The sequence below is a fragment of the Amblyomma americanum genome, chromosome 9 (assembly GCF_052857255.1).
Source record: "Amblyomma americanum isolate KBUSLIRL-KWMA chromosome 9, ASM5285725v1, whole genome shotgun sequence".
NCBI classification, from domain to species: Eukaryota; Metazoa; Arthropoda; class Arachnida; order Ixodida; family Ixodidae; genus Amblyomma; species Amblyomma americanum.
In genome coordinates, this window is record NC_135505.1 from 72,720,585 (window position 1) to 72,741,901 (window position 21,317).

The 21,317-nt window shown below is 44.9% G+C and overlaps 1 protein-coding gene across 1 annotated transcript in view; it reads right to left on the bottom strand.

Moving 5' to 3' along the window:
• LOC144104412 (venom metalloproteinase antarease-like TtrivMP_A) overlaps positions 1–16,670 on the bottom strand; it is a 31,659-nt gene extending 14,989 nt beyond the window's left edge. Inside the window, exons 1-6 of the mRNA XM_077637397.1 lie at positions 16,562–16,670; positions 5,483–5,646; positions 5,300–5,389; positions 4,137–4,269; positions 3,145–3,192; positions 32–156 (exon numbers count right to left, since the gene is read on the bottom strand). Coding sequence (XP_077493523.1) covers positions 32–156; positions 3,145–3,192; positions 4,137–4,269; positions 5,300–5,389; positions 5,483–5,646; positions 16,562–16,622 — 621 coding nt within the window. The 5' untranslated portion in view covers positions 16,623–16,670. The remainder of the gene's footprint in view (positions 1–31; positions 157–3,144; positions 3,193–4,136; positions 4,270–5,299; positions 5,390–5,482; positions 5,647–16,561) is intronic.
• Between the last annotated feature and the right edge of the window lie 4,647 nt (positions 16,671–21,317).

Consider the following 21,317-nt stretch of genomic DNA (forward strand, 5'->3'; position numbering starts at 1 on the left):
GACGTAAATATTTAATTCCTTGAACACTTACCGCGTTCACCAGAACTGCCAAGTAAAGTGTGATGCTTTTTTTGTCGTAGTTGAAGTGCTTGGCGTAAGCAGAATCTACTACAATGTGAATTTCTGGATACAAAACGTCCTTTGCACTTCTGGCCTCTATAAAGCAAAATAATTGCCAACGAAATTTTTTTCAAGCGTTTTGAGAAAATTCCTGTGACGACATGACTTCGAACGTACATGTAAAGATTCTTTGCATAAAAGTGCAATAAAGCTATTGGTATTTTAAACAGGTGCTGGAGGGTGTTTTAAATAGCTGAACAACATGATGAGACAGGCGGAATGCTTAAACGCTGGTAACGATGATACCGAAAGTACCATTCGCCTAGTAACCAAGGAAGCAGGGATGCGTCTTTGCAACACTATATATTCGAATGCTTTGTGGGGCGAGTCGGTTCTGGCTTACCAACTTTATCATTTGTATTGAAATTACCGACGCAAGCACGTATCGACAGTGTACCGGTGTCATGTTCTTTCAGTGTCTACCAATTGATTACTGGTCATAAGTCAACGGTATACATTAAAATACAATGCATTTTTGACTCAGTACAGTCTAGCTAGGTATTTGTCTCTCAAGACGTGTGAAAATAAGAAATAAAGGCTGGCACGGGAGTGCTTCTAACTGGAGTCAGCTTGTCTAGTTTACTCTGGTTCTGTTGGTGAAGTACCGCGGTGCCGTTGGTTGCAAGCAATGAATTCTTATCTTATTTTTCTGCCGAATTACACAGCATTGTAATTTTCATGGAATATCCTTATAGAAGCGCTTGAAATTCTGCTGATGGACTAAAGTTCCCGGAAAAATACTTGTTCATAGTCTGACATTCACACTGATGACAGCAAAAGTAAAGTTTACATGCTAACGTACATGCTAAAGTGTACATGATAAAAGGATCACTTTTTATTTCACTACGGTCTAGAGTTGCTCTGTACAGCGTGTAAGGCATACTATGTACTATCCTTGATAGCGGTTTGATTTCTACATTTTCTACACGTGTTTCAGAAAATCGACCACTAATTTTGAAGAAAAAATTAGTATTTTGGAGGTAAACAGAAGCATTTGGTGGCATAGCAAGACCAGTTTTGGCGAACATAAAAAAAACAGGTGAGTAGCGTTAATTAGTTAAGTGAATGACTAGACTTTAATAGTGAACTTTTTCATCTATTGCCGATAGGCAGATGGCAGACTTAACGAGTTGGTGCTCCTTGACAGCAAATATTTTAAACAGCGCTACACAGCAGGAGCAGACTTCAAAATACACAAACATGGCGCGAAACCTAAAGGCACCGCATTTATCGCAACATCAGTGTTTAGAATTTAGAAATGCGATTGCCCTCGCTGCTGTGGCTCAACTAACTTGAGCCATTTCTCGTGCCATTTGAAAATCGCACACTTGCGGGCCGTGCATGGCGATGTCAATACAATTGCGACATTAGGTAGTCCATATAAAACATGGCATTATCTGCCCCGCCTGTGCTGCAGCAGCGAAGTAACAAGGAAAACCTGAACACTAGCGGGGCTGGAATTGTGGCGCGGTACGTGCGGCACAGAGTGTCAATATTTATTTTACTGCGCATTGCGCACATTCCCAAACGCCAGTTTCCGAATGACACAAGAACTAGCCCAAATCAGTTCTGCCAGAGCGAAGAGTCCACAGAATCGCGTTTTGCAAATTCTAAACGCTGATATGGTTATTAATAACCGCCGACTTGCTACAAACACTAATTGCAGCAAGGTGCATATTGGTAATATTTGAAAACTTACCTAATATAATATACCTGTTTCCTTTATTAGTTAACATTATTCGGCGCTTTTTGGGCGTCTGCTAACACTGGTATTATTTTACCGTGCATTTCGCCCATCCCCAAACGCGCAGTTTCCAAATGACACAAGAACTGGCCCAAATTAGTTCAGCCACAGCGAAGAGTCCACAGAATCGCGTTTTCCAAATTATAAACGTTGATATGGCTATGAATAACCGCCGGCTGGCTACAATCACTAGTTGGCGCCAGGTACGTCGTATTGGTAATAGTGGAAAAGTTATAAAATATTATAAAGTTCAATCCTTTACTTGTTACCATTATTCGCCGCCTTTTGGGCGTCTGCTAACGGTGGTTTTATTATGCAGCACGCTTCCATTTACCTCAAAAACGCTAGTTACAAAAATTTATGGTCGGCTTCTCTGAAGCAGATGTATATGTCGGGTGTTCCACCTAAGGCTTTACACACATTTCAAAACAAGCTTTTGCAGTTTAAAGGTTAATTTTTCGCCGTTGCATTGTCAGGGATGTATTACATCAGAATACAGCTAAAGACGTGCTAACTAGCAGGCTGGTTAGGTGACATTGAATAGGTAACTTTACAGCTATTACCTGTAGGCTCCTAATATGTTAAGAGGCGTGTAGCCAACCATAGTTAATATTTATATCAGTTTTTAGAATTTGGAGAAAACGGTTACCCTCGGAGATGTGGCCCAACAGACTTTGTCTATTTAGCCGAGTTGCATGCACCAGAGAAAGTGCTTTTTCTGCAAGCTTCTCGAGAACTTATGTATTTTGACGCACTGTAGCTAAAATTTGTTGGGCCACAGCGCGAAAGATATTCATGTCTTCGAATTTCTTAAAATTGATATGTATATGACTTACAGTGAATACACCCCCTTAATAATTTAGCATCCTAACAATACTAACTAAAAAACTAACTATTCAATGGTAGTCAACCGGACTACTATGTATTGCTGTTTAGCTGTATTCACATATACTACACTGTTGACAAGGCTAGCGGAAAAAAGAGCTTTTATAAATCAAAAAGCCAATTTAAAGAAATATGTAAAATTATAGATGAAACAATCTGCATATGGGCTAAATTCTTCACATGAACCTGCTTCATTTTATCGTTCAGGCTGAGTACTATTGTCTAAGGGCAGCAGAGTTCGCGTCGTGTTATGCCTGCAAACTGGTGAAGGTTGGGTGTTTTGGTGTTTGCATGCATGAGGATAAGTTGCCATCCGGGAATACAAACATTTGAGCTTTCTTTCTCAGTTATTGCTAGTGGCAGTATCTCCTAGCTTAATATATTATTGATCTTACCTGCAGTATAGCTTGAGTAGTTGCCATCTCCAGTGGTGTTACCTACAGCTGAAATAAATATGGCATTTTAAAGATTCATTTCATTGAGACAAGCAGCGCATCAGTGCTTCTCCCATTCTAGGCGTTAAAAATATTTTTTAGGTGTCAGCAAAAAATACATTATTGTCAAGGCATAGCGGAACCTCGAATGTCTCCGAGATAGCGATATCCTAATTCTAATAGCGGCAAATAATATTGTCAGCTGAACGTTCTCGATTTTACCCACTTTAGCTCTTTCTCTACGAGCCAAGCAGTGCGCGTGGTCTCGCTTTTCTTCTTTTCTCTTCTGCAGAATTCTCACACAGCAGGTTAATAACAGCAACTACACAGCCATGAAATCTGGGCTCACGTCACCGGCGCATTCCAATCGACCTGCCGCGATCGCCATCGGTAATGCTGAGTTTGAGATGGGGGCATTTTAGTCTCTGAATATCTCTCTATACTTCGGGCTATAGATTGTGTTACTCGGTATCCGCAAATAAATTGGAAAGGAATTGTACAACTATCACATCATTCCGACCTTCTCCCATTAGTGCAGCTCGACTTCCGGATCTCAGCCCCGTACGATCACTTTCATGATATGCTCATGGCTCGCAATAACACGTCGGACCACATCAACCAGGTTTATCTGCTCAACACTGATCAATTGAATGATCGCCTGCCTGGACTCCTCAGCGCTTCTATGTGTTATAATTGCGGCCAGCGCCTAGGTAGTGGGTACAACAAAAATTAAACGTCTTTAGTATCGCGCAGCAAATCCTTGTGACGGATGCAGCATGGTCTCTGTTTAACAAGATGGTTACAGTTACTTATAGATATGCGGCGGATGTTTCGGTGCTAATGCTGTTTTCAGCACCAAGGTTGTATTTTATGTTAGGCCGTTGCCTTGCTGCTTCGTGCAACTAAAGAGCGGTTTTTTCCATTAGTAATTAGCGAGAATAATAATATTTTACCATAATCTCTGTGAGTAGGATCTCCAACTGTTGGCGGTTCGATTTCATACAGAGAATGAGCGATGTGGCCTTCGTCGGACCTAGGCATTTCCAGCAGCGGCTTGATGCGAAGCGTATTACTAATAATCCCTTCCTGAAAAAAAAGCGCGCAGATCAATATCAATAAGATCCAACTTTCGAAGAAGAGATCATGCTTCCAGAGTTGATGCCGTACAGTAGAAAATGACATGCGAATTTAAGTTCTTAAGAAAAAACCTTCAGCACGTTTCCAGAGTAAGCGAAGTTCAAAGGAAGGAATGGAAATTTCAAAGGAAGGCATCCATTCTTTACGACCGTTTACCATACGCTTTATTCACTCAGCTGTGAAATCTTTTAGTTCAGGGCCGTGAAAGGAACGTCCGAGATGTTTTGTAATCAGAATGACGACAAGTATTCGGAAGAGGTTTTCAGGTTCCGGTATTACATTCTTTTGTGATGAATACTGTTAAGAAGAAGACAGGTGTACGTGCGAGGCGCATGAACACCGCCTAGTTCACGTTCCTGGTTCCACTGTCTGATCTCGATCTTCGTTGGCCCTGCCCCCGTTCCGAAGAGTCTCCGAATAAACCCCTACCTTACACTACGAATAGATCTTCGCGAAGCTTGCGCATTTCTTGTGAAGTGTTCAACTCAACAAACATTAAAAAAAATTGTCGGCGAGTTAATTGCAAGCATCTTAAAAGTAGCCCAAAAGACAGCTGCATAAAAGAAAGGGGATAGAAGAAACGAACGAATTACCGCCGCCTATTTTTCTCTTTCTTCTATGGTTAAGGATTGCTTCCAATAGACTAAAACTCCTGCACAAAACACATATTCAATCTCGCCGGCGTCAATTGTGGCTTAGAGGGTTGATCAAAATTTCCCAGGCCAAAGGCCTGCTTTTCTTCGTTATATCCAGAACTAAAGATGCCGATAAAGATATTAAGGATCTCGGAGGTTAGTACGACACCTATTTTACCTCAACAGATATTTACAGCTTCGAGAAGGAAGGAGGGGGGTAACTTCCTCTTATTACCGCTCAAAAGCTGACCGTATTGTCTGAAAACTTTAGAGCAACCCTGTATATCCCGTTTCTGCGCTTAGTGCCTCTACAACTCACATGAAAACAGAGAAAAAACACTCACCACTTTAACACCATCTTCTGTGTCAAGCAACAATGAGGCCTGATGTTCGTCATTGTGGTACAAATTATTTTCGTAATCGTCTTCTTTCATCTGGGGAATAAGAAATGAGCGTTCTTTATATTACCGGAAAGGTTATTTTGTGCTTTGAGGTAATTTTGTTCGTGATACTCAATGTATACTCACATAATAGTGAACTGATTCCCCATTTGCTTCGCTGAATAAGAGGAAGTCTCCAGAGAACACTTTACTCTTTTCTAGACTCAGCGCAATATTGTCGTTTATCTTCAATACATTCGGTCCACTATCTCCTCTGGCGGTCAGGAGTCTAGGGTAGACGATGCCATGCTCTGAATTGGTTGAGACAGAAACAGATATTGCAGCGCTGAGGCATCCCGAATAAATATTTATATGATTCACAATTGCACAAAAACACCAAATCATGTACTTTGCCATTTCGGACTAAAAAACAACATCCCTATCAGCCCAACTACGTGCAGTGAAGCAGAAAGGAGTTACCTATTGGTCTTCAACTAATCCTGTCCAGCTTCAGCTTTGGACACCATAACGAAGCGACTTCGATACCTCATGATTTCATGTGAAAGTCAAGTGAAAGTTATGTGAAAGTTATGAAATTTTATGTTGGTTGTATAAATGCGATTTATCGTCTAGCAAGGACTACTGCCACTTTGTTTAATTCCGACCATCATTGCTTCGAGAGATCTTTACATGAAGCTGAAATATGGGCGATCACATAGACACTGATTGGCGCACCGTCTAAGTGATGGTAAGTTAACAACGAGAAGTGCATCGCTATCTCAGCGACAGATATTTTTGAAGTGGAATTGTTCTACGTCATTCGCATATTGCATAGGCCGACGCACGGCTTACTGTGTCAGGTGCGAGCACAGGCATTTTATTTATCTCTCAGAAGGAAACAATTTTGTCAGGTCTATAATCCGTTTGCAAAAAAAAAGGCTGTACTAAAAATGCATTTCGAACATATTGTATTGACTTCATATTTATTTTGAATTTTTTTCCTATGCTTAATTTACAGTACGAATGTTTTCGAAGTATGCTGCTAGTGCTTCTTTGAACATTCTTACGAATACGTCAAAAATACAGCTTTTGTCCACTTAGTATATTTAATATACACAAAACATATACTCAAAATCCGCAATAGATACATTACATTCAATGATTAAAATACAAGATAAATGCACAATTAATACGTTAAATGTATATTGATTTCGGCTTAAAAAAGGCTAATAGTCGGATTTACTGGACGAGACTGATTAAAGTAGTCCACAGCAGAACTAATCACTGAGCTGTTTATAAATAAAAAGCATAAGGAGCATGTCTCTAAGAAAACGCGGAGTTGTAATGACTCAAGAGGTCTATGGACATTTCAAAGTCAGCTGGAGCAACTTGAATGGGAAGATGTCAGCACGTAAAAAATGCCTACAGAAAGTCACTTCAGGAAAGAGGAATTGCTTTGACAAAATGGATCCTTAACGTTCCTTATATATACCCCCCAAAAGACAACACATGATCTTGCCCGCTGAGAAGCTTTTGGTGCAGAGACTAAATGCCCCAAATTGCCGCACAAGTGCCGAACTGGTCGCGTTCGAATCAAGGGGCGGTCAAAAATTGAATATGTATAGGTAACACACACCAGCGAGTATATATTACCATTGGCTTTTCTGCGTCACCAGTAATATCTTAGTTTTTTCCTTTGAAATTTTTATAATATTAGAATTTCTTTTGCGTGCCTAAAAAATCACTTACAGCGATTGGATGGATGGATGGATGGATGGATGGATGGATGGATGGATGGATGGATGGATGGATGGATGGATGGATGGATGGATGGATGGATGGATGGATGGATGGATGGATGGATGGATGGACGGACGGACGGACGGACGGACGGACGGACGGACGGACGGACGGATGGATGGATGGATGGATGGATGGATGGATGGATGGATGGATGGATGGATGGATGGATGGATGGATGGATGGATGGATGGATGGATGGAATGAAGGAAGTAAGGACCACAACAAAACAATTAAGCAACCATTAAGTAACCTTAACATCCATCAATATTTTTTTTTCCCCATGCAATTTCACTATGGAATAAATTACCCGAAGAAGTAGTTAACGCTAAAACAATAGAATCGTTCGTTCAGCTTTCAAATAACCTTTTCTTTGACCTCTAAAATTGCCGCAATGAGAGCAGTTTCTTTTGCGTTACGCTTTTTCATTGTTATTTTGTTTACGTATTGCACTGTTGTACGTTCATGTTTATTTCTGTTACGTATAGTGTTACAAAGATGTATGTACATGTTTATTGTGTTCTTAATTGCTAATTGGCAATGGTAATTTACGTTGTTGTATGTACCCACTCCTGCTTGGGCCCGAATAGGGCCTGCAGTATTTGTAAATAAATAAATAAAAAAAGGAGGGAAGGAATTAAGGTAGGAGCGTCCGCTTTGAAGCGGGGTGATGGCAGTTGCCACCATGCTCAGGTTTTTTTCCCTTTATATTTGTTTAACTGTGTTGTAAGTTATTAAAACTACCCATTTTTTTAAATACGTCTTCCTACACTATTAACTTATGCTAACTCTCTGATTTTGTACCACCATTCTTCCAAATGCTTCTTTTTTAATTTCCACCTAAGATTTTTTTACACTATACTATTGTTATCTCTAAACCCTAGGGCCTCAGGAAGAGCGGCTGTGCCAGCATTGAGATCGGGATGGATACCATCACATTTCAGTGTGAGGTGTTCTATTGGTTAATGCAAATTTGCCCCACACTGCACATGTGTCATCTTTTTTGTTAATGCCATTTTTATAGCTGCGCGTTCTAAGACATCCTGACCTAGCTTCAAAGAGTAGGGCACTGCCTCTTGACTTATCATAAAACGCTTCATTCCTGATATTGTGTTTCCAGTAACGAAATAGTTTTATACTAAGCTTTTTTTCATTGAATTTATTCATTTTTTACCATCCATGTTTTTAACCTGTCCTTTAATGCTGTCTTTCTCCGGCCTCATCTCTGGCATACTTCTTGGTTATGTTCCTAGCTCTTTCCGCCATTGTGATTCAACACTCTTTCTGTATAGGTATTTGAATACTTTAGCTGCCCAAAGTCATCGTCCAATGTCGTCATGTGTTCTTCGTATAGCATTTTACTCTGAGCTTCCCGTGCTCCGAACGATTTCCTGCCCATATCCACCTGTACAGCTTCGTTTGTGGTTTTTCCGTGGGCGCCTAGTGCTAATCTTCCAACAGCTTTCTGATTTACTTCTAATCTCGACTGAATTTCTGCCCTTAAGCACAGAACCGCATTCCCAAAAGTAAGCCCGGCACCATTATTCCTTTCCAAATACCTCTCAGTACTTAATACCTGTTGTGCCCCCACAATGCATCATGTTTCATTATCCCGGCATCTCTTCGCCCTTTTGCTATGAGAGACTGCTCGTGCTTTCCCGCGTACATCTGCCCTTCGTTTACCCACACCCCGAGATATTTGTATTCAGCCACTCGGGGTATTTCATGGCCTTGTATTGTATGCTCCTGATCAGCTGTGTCATTGAAAATCATCACACCAGACTTAGCTGCGCTAAAACTGAAACCTACACTGTCTCCTTCATCTCCACAGCATTAACCAGTTTGCAAATCTTCCTGGCTATCTGCTAACAGTACAATATCGTCCGCATACATTAGACCCGGTAGTCGATTTTCAACAACCTTTCTGCCTAATCTGTACGACAGATTATAACCTAGATTGCTTCCTTGCAGCCTTCTTTCCATACTTATAATATAGAGCATGAACAGCAGCGGTGATAGAGGAAAACCATGCCTTAATCCTTTGTGTACCTCGACAGTTGTCGTACTCCAAATTCCTTTCTATGTTATTTCAACTTTATTTTCTCAATATATTTCCTGTTGAAAATAAATGACCTAATGACCACTACCTTCATATTTTAATATATTCCACCGGAGTTCCCTGTTCACGTTGTCGTATGCACCGCTTATGTCCAGGAAGGCTAAATACAGAGGTCTGTTTTCCGCCTTTGCTATTTCTATGCACTGGGTAAGCCATAACGGGCTATCATCTAAGCGCCTACCACTGCTGAACGCGTACTGAAGTTCTCCGACTATTCTATTACTTTCTACCCATGACTGCATTTTTAATTTCAACGCCTGCATCCCCAACTTGTATATAACTGATGGTATCGTAATCGGTTTAAGGAATTTATGTTTGTCTTATCGCATTTCTCTTAATAAATGAAATTCATTTTACTTTGTTTCCAACTGTGCGGAATTTGCTGATTCGTTATGACTGCCTGAAGCGGCCCTGAAGAACTATCCATCCTTCCCAGATCGTACGCCGTTGGAAGTTAGCGAGATCACTGAACTCCTTCGCTTCTGTCTGGCTAACACGTATTTCGTTTACAACGGTACGCTGTACAAGCAGATTTTTGGTACTGCTATGGGAGCGTCAATTTCAGTGACAGCTGCCAACCTTACAATGGAAGCCATTGAAAGCAAAGCCCTGAACTCATTCAAGTCACGTCCAAAGGTGTTTCTGAGGTACGTGGATGACTGCTTTTGCATTCTGAACAAGCAGAATCTACAAAGCTTCCTTGACCATCTCAATGCCACGGAGCCATCTATAAATTTTACCGTGGAAAAGGAAATGAATGGCAGCATCCCGTTTTTGGACATCAATGTTAAGCGTGCCGCGTGCCGCTTAAGTTTCAGCGTGTTCCGAAATCCGACGCACTCCGGACGATATCTCGACTTTGAATCGTCCCACCCCTTGGCTCACAAGCGATCAGTTATCTCGTCACTATTGAACCGTGCAAGAAACGTCTGCGCAGACCCGGAAAGCTTCAGCAACGAACTCAAGGTGATAAAAAGGGATCTCGATCGTAACGGTTACCCCAGGAACCTTGTGAACAATATGTCTAAAAACTTGCAACGCACGAGGGTACAACGAGATGGAAGCGCAAAAACCATGAAGCGTGCTGCAGTTCCTTATGTACCTGGAGTCAGTGAAACCCTTTCCCGAATCTTCAGGAAGCACGGAGTGCACATCGCCCACGTGCCAACAAGCAAGCTACGTGCCGAACTTGTGAACGTAAAGGACCCCCTGCCACGCGCCAAATTTCCTGGTGTGGTTTACAAAGTTCCCTGCAATGACTGCACATCCGTCTATATCGGCGAAACCGGGAACTTCCAGCGACGAATGAAAGACCATCAAGGCGACGTAAGGAACCATCGCGCATCAAAGAACGCTATCGCCGAGCACGTGCAGACCACTGGCCACAAGATAGCCTGGGACGAGGCGGAGATTGTAGCCACAGAAAGAAATAATTTGAATAGACTGCATCTAGAATCATTAGTCATCCAGACGACGAAAGATACTTTGAACAGGAATCAAGGCTCCCTTCATCATATCTACGCAAAAAGATTAGGAACAATCCTGAAGACTATATAATTCCGCCTTCTTCTTTGACAGTCTTATTGTGAACAAGGGTCCCGTACGGGACCCGAAACGTCATTTTCGTTTGTTTTTGACTTGGTCAGTGACCCAAACTTCACCCTGTTATTATACTTTTATCAGCGTTTCCATGCCTCTTGGGCCAAGTTAAATAATTAGCTTGATTGGAATTTCGTCGATTCCTGCTGACGTACATCTTGGAATATTTGCTTCCGCCTTTTTCCAGTTATGATTCGTCAGTTCCACGCTGTTTTCTATTGTGCGTTCCTGTGTTGCTCCCTCATTTGGGGTGATTACTCTATCGTCTCTCTTAAATGACTCAGCTATAACTGAAGAAATGTAATTCACAACGTCATCTCCCTCTAAACATATTCCTTGGGCATCGTGAATCTGTTCCTGCTTTCTGTGATTCGCTTTGCCCAGCCAGCTTATATGGTTCCAGAATTTTCTTGCCCCCCCCCCCCCCCCCCCCCCTTTAGTTACATCGCGAACTTCAGCCAGCCAGCGATCAGACGACTGCTTCATTTTAGCATGGACAAGGACCTGCACATGCTGTTTCTTTTGTCGATAAGATTCCCATTTTCGGCCTATTTCCTCTTCAGATAACTGCGCCCTCTTTGCTTCTCTGTGTTCCCGTGATGCCAACCGTCGTTGTTCGATGGCCTCCCTAATTTCTTTATTCCACCAACTTCGTGGCTTCCTCTTTCCTCTCCAGCGGTTTACTCCTTTTACTTGTTTTATTTTTGTACTAATGAGGAGTTCTAATTTAATATTATTATTATAATCCCACTTTTCCAGGGGATGTGTCTCTATTGCTTCCTCTATGCACGCCGCTATTTGCGCTATTTGCTCGTCATTTAATTTTCCGCACTCTTTTTGACTCCCCTTCATTTCTCTTTTGAGCAGGGCTCCAAACTGTAGACTAATACGCTTATGATCACTACCGAGGCTGTACTTCCCCTATTCGTCTATTTCCATCATTGCGAGCTTGCTATACATCCCCTGCGAGATTAAGCAGTAGTCAATGGTCGTTTGCCTGTTACGGGATTCCCACGTGATGTGTCCCTCGCACTTAGTTTCTCTATATACAATAACTAGGTTATGTCGCTCACAGAAGTCTAACATCAACTTCCCGTTATAATCTGTGTATCCATCCAGATCCTCGATGTGGTCATTCATGTCCCCCAATAGAATAATATTGGCGCCTTCTCCGAACTGCTTTATATCGTCAGTGAGACACTAAACTAGATCCGTGTTCTTATGCCTGCATTTGTCCCCTGTCCCTAAATAAGCTGTTCCTAGCCATGTTCTTTTACCGGCTATTGTACCCGATACCCAGACATGTTCCTCGAAAGTTGATTTTATTCTTTGCCGATTTGTTCCTTGATGTATCAGCATACCTACTCCACCTCCCTTCCTTTTCGTAGTTGTTCTGTTGCTCCCTTCCAAGACGTAGCCATCAGTAAATGGTGGGTCCTCTAGATCCCTCAAAAGCGTCTCGCATAGCGCGTATACACTTACTTCTTCGTCCTTCGAATGCTGTTCTATTTCAAACCACTTCGCTCTCTTTATACCGCCTTGCATGTTTACGTACCTGATCCTGGTGTTGAATTTCTTTTTTGTAGTTTTCTTCCTGGACCTCCTAGTGGCCATTTTGCTATGGTCAGCCTCCTATGTTAATTACACTTTCTACTTTGCTTCTACATACCCGTACGCCCTGACCCTCTGTGGACCCCATAAAAAAATCTACTGCCCGGCCTGCCAGGCGCCAGCCGATCTCGGCTCCTAGCCTTCCATTAAAGTGGATGCCATCTCGTGTAAAGCCTCCGCCAAAGCCTGCCCTGTGCACTTCCTTTTTTATGTCTGTCATTTTAAAGCCTTTTTTCTGGCCTAACTTCCTTATCTCTTGATAAACATCTACAACGTCCTTGGGAATTTCTCCGGTCCGTCCTCGCACCTTCGGCACTGTGCACACTACGATCTGGACTTGCTGTGCTATCGCCCTTAAATCGTGAATTCCTTCCGCTAATCTTTCCACTACTTTTGCGGCTTCACCATTCAGGACATCATTTAGCCCCGCCGCTACCAGAACTAAATTGCGCTCTGCAATATTCTCAGAAAGTCTGCTTTTTGTCGCTCTCAGTACTGCGTCCATTGTCCTGCCTAGGAATGCTCCGACGGCTACCCGCTTATCACCCTTTACACGCTCCTTTATAGTTCTTTGGCACCTACACATAACAGAGATAGCACAGATAAGCAATAAGGTATTCCCTTCGTCCCTCCTAACTTCCGGATTATGCTGCCTCTTATCATTGACTGTGACCTCATTCCTTGGGGTTAGCTTGTGCCCCTTCTCTACATCGCCTCCAAACTTCCTAGCTGCCCCGTGTGCGTAGTTGTTCCTGTCTGAACCTGCCTGACCTAATTCCTTAGCGCTCTGTACATGCCAGCGCAGGCCCCATCCACGAGGCTGGCACTGGAATGTCCGCCATTGTGACTTCGCATGGCGATGTCAGCCATTTTCGCTTCCAACAATTCACTAAGCTACTATTGTAGTTTGCGCTTCTCTGCCCTCTCTATCTGTAGCTCTTTTTATAGAGCATCCGTGCCTAACGCTAGGCTGGTGTCCGCTTCGTCAGCCCGGTCCAGGCGTGCACTCAATACGCAGCATTTGCACATAAAATCCGCGCCTTTGGCCTCCTCTGCAAATTCGAATCGCGTTTCTTTCAAATTCACCGATGCCTCACACTCCTTGCATTTAACCATCAGCTGCTTGAACATCTTAGCCAGCACTCTATTATTCCTACCACAAAATGCTAGAAAAGAAAAAACACTTGCAACCACGTGCTCAAAAAATTTCTCCCTACTGCAAAAGCCGATCACCTAGAAAAGAAATAGAAACCAGCAGTCTAATCTAGTGAACTCACATATGAGCCCTACAAATCTAGAACTGCCGGCCGGAACAGAACAGGCCGTTAGGTTGCTGATCTGCTGTTTTGCGATCACTTCACCTAACTAGCCTAGATATAAAACTAGCCTAAATCTAAACTCACAAAATATAAAAGGAAATCTTTCACCTATTTGTCGTATTCACGGCGCTCTCGCAGTCGTTCGTCCTTCCGGTCCCGGTCACCACGTGTAATCAGAAATCACCGAAACAAGCGTCCGCACCGCACGGCTGTCAACTGTCAACTGATGCTGATGCTGCCCGACATCTACATTAGTTTCTGGCCCACCCTCCTCTGCTTGCTGCGGGCAGCGGCTACGAAGCGAGCTAGTTCCCCGCGCTCCCGCGGCTTAGTGCTAATGATGTGCGCTTCCTCTCTTATCGCACTCCTTCCGTAGGTCCGACAGTGGTAGCACCAAAACGAGCGCCCGTTCATCTCCCTGCCGCCATGGCCGGTATTGCAGCCGGCCTCCTACTGCATCCTTGACCTCTCTCAGGCCCCTATCCCTCTCTAGCTTTATCGCTCCGCCCTGCACTGACAGAACTCTTCGGTCAAAATGCTCGCAACAACATTTTCCGGGATTTCTCGGTGAAAAGTTGTGTCAAAAAGTTGCATCTCTATGTAGCTGACTATGAACAAGGAGAAGAAAATTGAATGCTTAAGCTTTTCATTGTAACGCGCTAAAGTCTGGAAAAAACACAACTTGGGACCCAACAGCTATCTTTGTGCTCCCGACGCTGACTGGCATAATGTAAGGCAAGGCTGGTGGAGAGTGGTTCCAGTGGTCAAGCATTGTGAAGCTAATGGTACATATGTTTCAGATAGGTAAGATTACTCGCTCACGTGTTTCAATCGTGTGTGAAAGGCTTAAATTATATATGTTCCCTTCAAAAAGCGCAAGGGAATAAGAGAAATAAAATTATTTGCTCGTTGGGAAGGTGCGGTATCAGAGCCCCTGTAGTGAAGGTGCGGTATGAGAGCCCGTAGAACTTGAGCTAAGGCTTTTACTTCGTTTTCATGTTCTAGACAAAGCTGCTAAACTGGCGGTATTCTAGTGATGTATCCTGTTGTATTAAAGCGCTGTACAAATGTTCTTGTTTGCATTTAGAGCTCGTGGGGAACACGGCTTAAAGTGCTAGCAATGAATGTACCGCAGGGCAAGCCACACATTAAACCACTATTCGAAGAAACAAATTTCCGGCCGGTAAGACCGCTCATGACGGTGGTAGTTAGAGGACGAAAACTATATTGATCGCTCAAACAATATTTTGACGCTATTCTATGCGTTCGCCCTAATGCGCATATTATTTTCAGCGATTGCGAAATTTGCGAACAAAAAATCAGCAGCAAACAAGATTTTGGCGTGAAAAACAGAGTACTGTAAACGTTCGGCTCACCTTTCCACGCTGCCAATCTCTTAAATTATATTAAACAAAGTCTAATTATTGAATGCTCGTGCTATAAGGGCCAGTATTCACAAAAGCAAACGGCACATTCAAAAGTACGAACAATCACAGGCAACGAAGGAAAAAAACGCCGAAGTAGGCGGGGACCCAGTGCTTACACACGAACTCCCAAGTAATAAAAAAGTACAGTTTTTAGACTTAAAGCTAGCATTCTGAGATGACCATTTATAACAGGGATACTTCCCTCGGAGTAGTAAGGAAGTGTTGCATTTCAACTCGGCTCATTCAAATATTGTGAAATGGGCTAGCCCGTCTCCATGGATTGAATCTTCTCTCTCATAGTCGTTCCCGCACCAGATGCATGCTTCTTTTGATAATCAAATTGGCCGCCTATTGTCTGGCGGCTTTCTTTCTGTGGAGTTCACTGCCGTCGCTGAAAGGCCAGCTCCCCCATAAAAACAAAAAGTGGCTCTCGATCAAAAATGTCTAAAGATGAGGGCTCTTCGGCATAACCTGCAGTTATGGCATATGTCCCCAACATGCCGCACAGTCTGAAGGAAGAAGCTAACAAACACAAGGAGCAGCTGGTTTTTAAACCCCTAACAAGTAATCGAAACTTATACACTGGATTATGGGGGCTGAATCTCCTAGCTACAAGAAAAAGCATCAGACAGCTTACGTCCACTGCGTGGAAGGAATGGTACACGAAATAGTCCTGCCCTGTGAGATGTCATATTCAGGGCAAAGGGGACGATGCATCAATGACCACAAAAAGGTAGAAATAAAATCAAGATAAATATGACAATCAAGACGTGCATGTTAGCACGTGTAAGTGAGAACCTCGATTAGACAGGACGAAGATTCTAGGCAGAAGTAAAACTATGCAAACGAGGGTTGTGTTATAAACATTTCACATAAAGCAAAAAAGCAGCCCTGTGCGTAAGCGATGCTTCTACCAAAGATTGTATGCGGCAGAGCTTTACTTTCACTGCTGACACTAGAATGCGCTGCGATAAGTGTCTGCAAAGATAAGGCACAGAAAGCGTGAACGTGGGCTTAGCTCGATGCTATAAATAGATGTGCTTCACTTTTAGAATACACAGTTTATTAAGCATAAGTATTAAGTTCATATTATTATTAAGTTTAAGTTAAGTGATAGAAAAAACTTTAAGGATAAAGCTGCTCTTCGTCTCCTCGTCTTTTTCTGCGCGCACTTGCACTGTAATGTCTTTAAAAAAAGTGAGGTCGTTCCACTTCTTCCTCGCAAAAAACAACCAGATCAAATGCCCAGAAAAAGCCGTGAAAACTATTTCTCCGATATGCATGTTATTTTACAGACTATAAGAACAATAAACCTCCTCTTGAAGCCTAAATCATATTCACAGTACCCCACCTTTGTGAGCTGTAGCATAGAATGAGGCACCGAGGAAAATGACGAAGTGTAGAACAAGCATCTCAAGAGCTCGATGAAAAACTTTCACAGTGCGGCGTCTGCTACCCTGATCTGCATTTATGCGTTCCCAGATTTTATCAATTTTGCGAGAAAAAATTTTTTTCCTCGAAGAGCATGGTTCTGGGAAAGTCACCTAGATTGTCATCACAGCGACTTCCACACTGGCTGTCACATAATTTCCCTCTTGCGACCTTTCGCTTATTTTTTATTTATGGTGCTGACAGTGGCTTTCTAGCGAGAAGTAGCGGCATATTTACAGGCTATCAAATAACACGTCCTTTGCTATATGGAAACGTTTGACACATTTCGTAGGTCTACATTATCACAAAGGAAATGGCTTATCTCCTTTACATGCAGAACGCAGAGTGGTGTTAAGAACATTAAAGAGCGCCTTTTATCGGCCATGGCTGGTCAGGTTTCGTAAATGTTTGCTGTAGAAATAGAATATGCGTAGTGACGCGTCAAGTGAACTTTAAAAGACACAGAAAACACAACAAGCACCGCTTTCCAGCACAGAGTACGACAGCGTTCACAAAATATTGCTGCCATTTACTCCTGCTTTCGAGAAAAAGAGCACCGGCTAAAATCTCCCAGCGAGAAAAAATTTATGCCGTCTGCCTCTGTGTAGGCATTTTTATGTCCCCTCAGTGCGGTAGCGCCACTACAGAAGTAACTGGCGTCCGTATACGACGCACGATACAATAAACGAGGAATTTCTGAAATTTCAGCTGCAGGAAAGGAATCTTTATCTCGCATCAACTTATGTCACAGTGTTGCATATTCTCACTGAGAGACGGTTGGCGTAAGCAGGGCTAGTTTACTTGCTTTAATTAGACGCGCAAGACGTTGCAACGCGCAAGGCAGCAGGCAGCACGAGAGATGAAGAAGACGAAGCATCTAGCCCCGAGATGGCTCAAGGCTTGCCAACTGCCAGGAAATGCAGTTTAGCCGCTGTATGGCGCCACTAGAGTAGTTAGTAGCGTAGCATTGCTCCCCCTCTCTTGAAAACACCGACTCGGTGTGGTAGCAATTGCAGGCAGGACCACAAGGGTAGTCGCACGTGTCTGGCGTGTGGTGTATTCACGAGCGAGGGGCTAGCGGGCGTGGTACGGCTTCATCCGAGTGACGTGGACAACTTCGGAGGTCAGCCGTCTAGAAGAGCGAACTGTTCCTTGGGGGAGAACTTGGTAGGTAACTTGACTGAGCTGGCGGAGCACCTAGTAGGCGCCAAAGTATCTGCGTAGAAGCTTCTCAGAGCGTCCCCTCATGCGGATTGGGCTCCACACCCAGACTTGTTCGCCGGGCAGGTAACGCACATTTCGGTGGCAGAGATTGTAGCTCTGAGCGTCGTGAACTTGCTGGTGCCGGATGCGCTGACGAGCGAGTTGGCGGGCGGCCTCAGCGTAACGAACAAATTGGGCAGCACCCATAACAGAGGGGGTAGCGCTAGCTGGAAGCAGCACTGCATCCAGCATGGTTGTGGCTTCGCGACCATGTACTAAACGAAATGGAGTGAAGCGTGTCGTTTCCTGGACCGCAGTATTATAAGCAAAGGTGACGTAAGGGAGTATGGCGTCCCAGTTCCGGTGGTCCGCGTCGACATACATAGAAATCATGTCGGCGATCGTCTTGTTTAGCCGTTCGGTGAGGCCGTTCATTTGAGGGTGGTAAGCGGTTGTTTTGCGGTGACTGGTGCCGCTTAGGCGCATAACCTCCTGCGTAAGGGCCGAGGTGAACGCTGTTCCCCTGTCAGTTAAAACGATGGTTGGTGCACCGTGACGAAGCACAATGCTTTGAATGAAAAAGTTCGCAATTTCGTCAGCAGTACCACGGGGAAGAGCTTTAGTTTCACAGTATCGGCTGAGGTAGTCGGTGGCGACCACAATGTAGCGGTTGCCCAGCGAGGACTCCGGAAATGGGCCGAGTATGTCCATGCCAACTTGGTGGAAGGGGACTTGAGGCGGATCAATAGGCTGGAGTAGGCCGGCTGGCTTAGTCGGCGGCGTCTTGCGACGCTGGCACTCGCGGCAAGTTCTTACGTAACGTTTCACAACTGCAGCAACCCTTGGCCAGTAGTATTTTTGCCGTATTCGTTCCAAAGTTCGATAAAAACCCAGGTGACCAGAAGATGGGTCATCATGGCTCGCCTGCAGGACTTCGTCGCGAAGGGCCGTAGGCACGACGAGTAGATAGACAGCTTCTGTTGGACTGTAGTTTTTTATACAGGACGCCGTCACGTAAACAGAACGACGACAGCCCGCGCGTAAAGATTCGCGGGGGAGACTGAGCGCTTCCTTCTAGATACTCAATGAGGGGCCGTAGTTCGCTGTCGTCCCTTTGGTGTTGAATGAGGATGGACGTGGCGATGGCACCAAGAAAAACAGAATCGTCGTCGGGGTCAGCTCGGTTGTTTTCGATAGGAGCACGAGACAAACAGTCGGCATCACTGTGCTTCCTACCAGACTTATAGACGATGGTGACATCGAATTCCTGAAGTCGAAGCCTCCAGCGTGCACGCCGTCCCTAGGGATCTTTGAGGTTCGCCAGCCAACACACCGAGTGGTGGTCGCTGACGACCCTGAAAGGGTGGCCATATATGTACGGGCGAAATTATGCTACTGCCCACAGAATGGCCAGGCATTCTTTTTCAGTGGTGGAATAGTTCGCCTCAGATCTCGACAATGTGCGGCTCGCGTATGCGATTACGCGTTCGAGACCATCCTGCCTCTGCACAAGGACCGCACCGAGGCCGATGTTGCTGGCGTCTGTGTGTAGTTCAGTGTCGGCTGACTCGTCGAAGTCTCCAAGGACGGGCGTACGTTGGAGACGAGTGCGGAGGTCTTCAAAGGCTTGCTGTTGCTCCAGGCCCCAGAAGAATAGTTCGGAATCTTTCGTGAGTCGCGTGAGGGGCTCAGAGATCTGGGAGAAGTTCTGCACAAAACGCTGATATTAGGCGCAGAGACCCAGAAAGCGGCGCACACTGCGCTTACCGGTGAGCACAGGAAAAGCAGCCACGGCCGTAGTCTTATCGGGGTCTAGGCTAACCCCTTTAGCGCTCACGATGTGGCCCAGAAGCTTCAACTCTTCGAAAGTGAAGTGACACTTTTCGGGCTTCAGGGAAAGACCGGCCGACCGAATTGCTTCGAACATAGCGCGCAGGCGTCTCAGGTGCTCTTCGAACGTGTCAGAAAAGATGACAACGTCATCCAAGTACACGAGACAGGACTTCCATTTGAGATCGGCAAGAACGGTGTCCATAATCCTCTGGAACGTTGCAGGAGCCGAGCACAGGCCGAAAGGGAGCACCCGGAATTCGTACAGACCGTCCGGTTTAATAAAGGCGGTCTTTTGCCGGTCGCGTTCGTCCACCTCGATTTGCCAATAGCCGCTTCGTAAATCTAGCGATGAGAAGTACTTGGCGTGGCGCAGCCGGTCAGGGAGTCATCAACACGCGGGAGAGGATAAACATCCTATTTAGTGACTTTGTTTAAACTTCTGTAATCAACGCAGAACCGTAGGGTTCCATCTTTTTTTGCCACCAGAACAGCAGGCGACGCCCACGGGCTCGTCAACGGCTGTATCACGTCGTCCTTGAGCATTTCTTGAACTTGGCGGCGAATGGCATCGCGCTCCTTCGAAGAGATGCGGTAGGGCGGCTGACATGACAGCCGTTGGTTGGCGTCAACTATAATTCGGTGCTTTGTGAGCGGTGTCTGCCTAACCTTGGAGGTCGAGGCAAAGCAGTCGCAAAAAGACTGGATAACGCTTTCCAAGCAGCGTTTCTGGTTAGTTGGGAGGTTTGGGTTCACGTCAGTGTTTATGGGAGTGGTCGGTTCCTCCACTGATGCCGGGTCTCCGGACAAAGCGTGCTGTCCCGCGAATTCGCTGAGTTCCTCGAAATACGCAATAGCTGTTCTGCCAGGCAAACACTGAGGCTCACAACCAAAATTGGTCACCAAGAGTTCGGTTCGGCCCTTGTCCAGTTCAACAATTCCTCGAGCAACACAGACTTGCAGACCAAGGAGCAGCGATATGTTGGTTTCAGCAATGCCACGAATTTTGGTGCTGTTATCGCACTCTACAGTAACAAACATGCTGGATCTTGATGGGATCAAAACGTGGTCGTCAGACGCATAACTTTGCCCTGCGTGGCTCGGTATCGTCGTCGACAGGACCTTGGGTTGAAAACGACACGATTAGCTCCTGGAGGTTGATAACGGCACCGTACTCTTGAAGGAAATCCAAACCGAGTATGAGGTCTTTGGAGCACTCGGGTAACACAGCAAAGCAGCCAGGGAAAGTAACACCGCGGATCTGGACTCGCGAAGTGCAGACACCGCCCGGAGTTACCACGTGGCAACCAGCTGTCCGGATCTGTGGCCCAGACCAAGGGGTCAGAACCTTCCTCAAAACCGCGGCTAACCGTCTGTCATTACCGAAAAATCGGCGCCGGTATCCACGAGTGCGGTAACGTCGTGGTTGTCGGCGGATACCGGAATTTCGGCGGAGGCCAGTCGGTCGCAGCGCGTCGTTGAGGTCATCGGGTCAGGTCGTCGTCGGTCGGAGCGCCGCGGCGAATCGTCGGGTGGAGTCAATTGACTCGGTCCAGTAGCGGCAGCCCCACCCCCGGAGGACGCCGTCTTCAGTTTTCCCGACGTGGGGACGTACCTCTGAACTGGCCAGAGGATGACGGGCG